The following is a 1,207-nucleotide window of genomic DNA, read 5'->3' as shown; positions in this document are numbered from 1 at the left end:
CGCCCGCGTGGCCGTCAAATACCGCACCGCGTCGTGCAGCGGGTGCGCCGGGCCCTGTCGCGGTGTGTTCGTCGCCGGTGCGTCGCGTGGCGGCGCGAGGAAAAGGCGTCGTGCCTCACGCACGTGTGAGGCATTGCAGCGGTGGCCAAAATCGTAGTCTCGTGAGAGTTCGAAGAGTTCGGTATCCATCACAAGTAGTCGCTGCTGCCGCTCACGCCGCTTCAATAGACGGTCCTTCGTCGACGAGCCATCGTTCAGCAATTCCATCCGCATCGAGAGGACCACCGGCACTTGCACGTTGCGTGGGTTAAGACTGTCACCGGAAACGCGGAGGGAGCTGCACCACAGCAGCCACGCCCGATTATTGTCGTCGACCTTGAAGTTCATCACCATGCGGGTGATGAGCTTACGGTCGGTGAAGTAGACGTGGTCAACCACCTCGCGACAAAGGCGGTCCAGGCGACCCTTCGACTCATCTGCAACGAGTGACAACTCGCTCAGGTGGCAGTCACCATCAAAGGTGGCGGCGCGCAGGTGGGCGGGCACGTGCAGTTCGTCCAGTCTGTGTTTGTTTGTCCGCTTGTAGACCACCGTCACGAGCGGTGACCACAGGACCTGCAGCTGTGCATTCCTCCGCGTCGTCGTCTCGCCCTTGGGAAGCACAAACTTCTGCAGGATACCGTCGGGCTTTCGCTTCTGTCCAAATAAAAACTCCCGGAGGGCATCCGCTGTGAAGTACACCACGTATGTGAGGAGGTCCTCGTCAGTAGCGGCCGCAGAATCCTCCGGTGCACAGGTGGTGAGGAACTGCGCCACCACGTCGCACCCCGGCGTGGTTTGGCTAAAGTATTGGTATATGGACTGCGCGTCTAGCATCTTGCCTGGGTGTTTGTTGATCTCCTTCGCCTCGCTGTCGTACGTGTACCAGGCGCGCGGGAAGTCGTGCTCATACACAACGGTGTCTGGAAGGCGCACATTCTTTAGTCTGCTCTCGCTGCCCTTGTCTTTCTTCCAGAGGTGCATGTAGAGCAGCGGCCGCAGCCCGTCGCCCTCGAGCGGGTGATACTTCACCCAGTCTTTGCTGTACTGTACCTTTATGCCGGAGGGCGAGGTGTAGCCGTGCCGGTACGACGGCACACCCGCGTGTGACGCTCTTCGATTCATACTTCTACCCCCGCTTTACTCTTTTCTATATATATATATATAT

At 58.9% G+C, this 1,207-nt stretch overlaps 1 protein-coding gene across 1 annotated transcript; it reads right to left on the bottom strand.

Annotated features, from left to right (window-relative positions):
• DQ04_05241060 (hypothetical protein) lies at nucleotides 1–1,164 on the bottom strand (the record flags this gene model as incomplete). Its single annotated transcript, XM_009314071.1, has 1 exon — nucleotides 1–1,164. A coding segment is annotated over one exon (1,164 nt), but the record flags the coding sequence as incomplete, so codon positions are not given.
• Nucleotides 1,165–1,207: the final 43 nt, after the last annotated feature.

The sequence above is a fragment of the Trypanosoma grayi genome, assembly GCF_000691245.1.
Source record: "Trypanosoma grayi strain ANR4 Tgr_524_V1, whole genome shotgun sequence".
Classification (NCBI taxonomy): domain Eukaryota; phylum Euglenozoa; class Kinetoplastea; order Trypanosomatida; family Trypanosomatidae; genus Trypanosoma; species Trypanosoma grayi.
The sequence above is the reverse complement of the archived record's forward strand: the minus strand, read 5'-3'. Positions and strand labels throughout refer to the sequence as shown.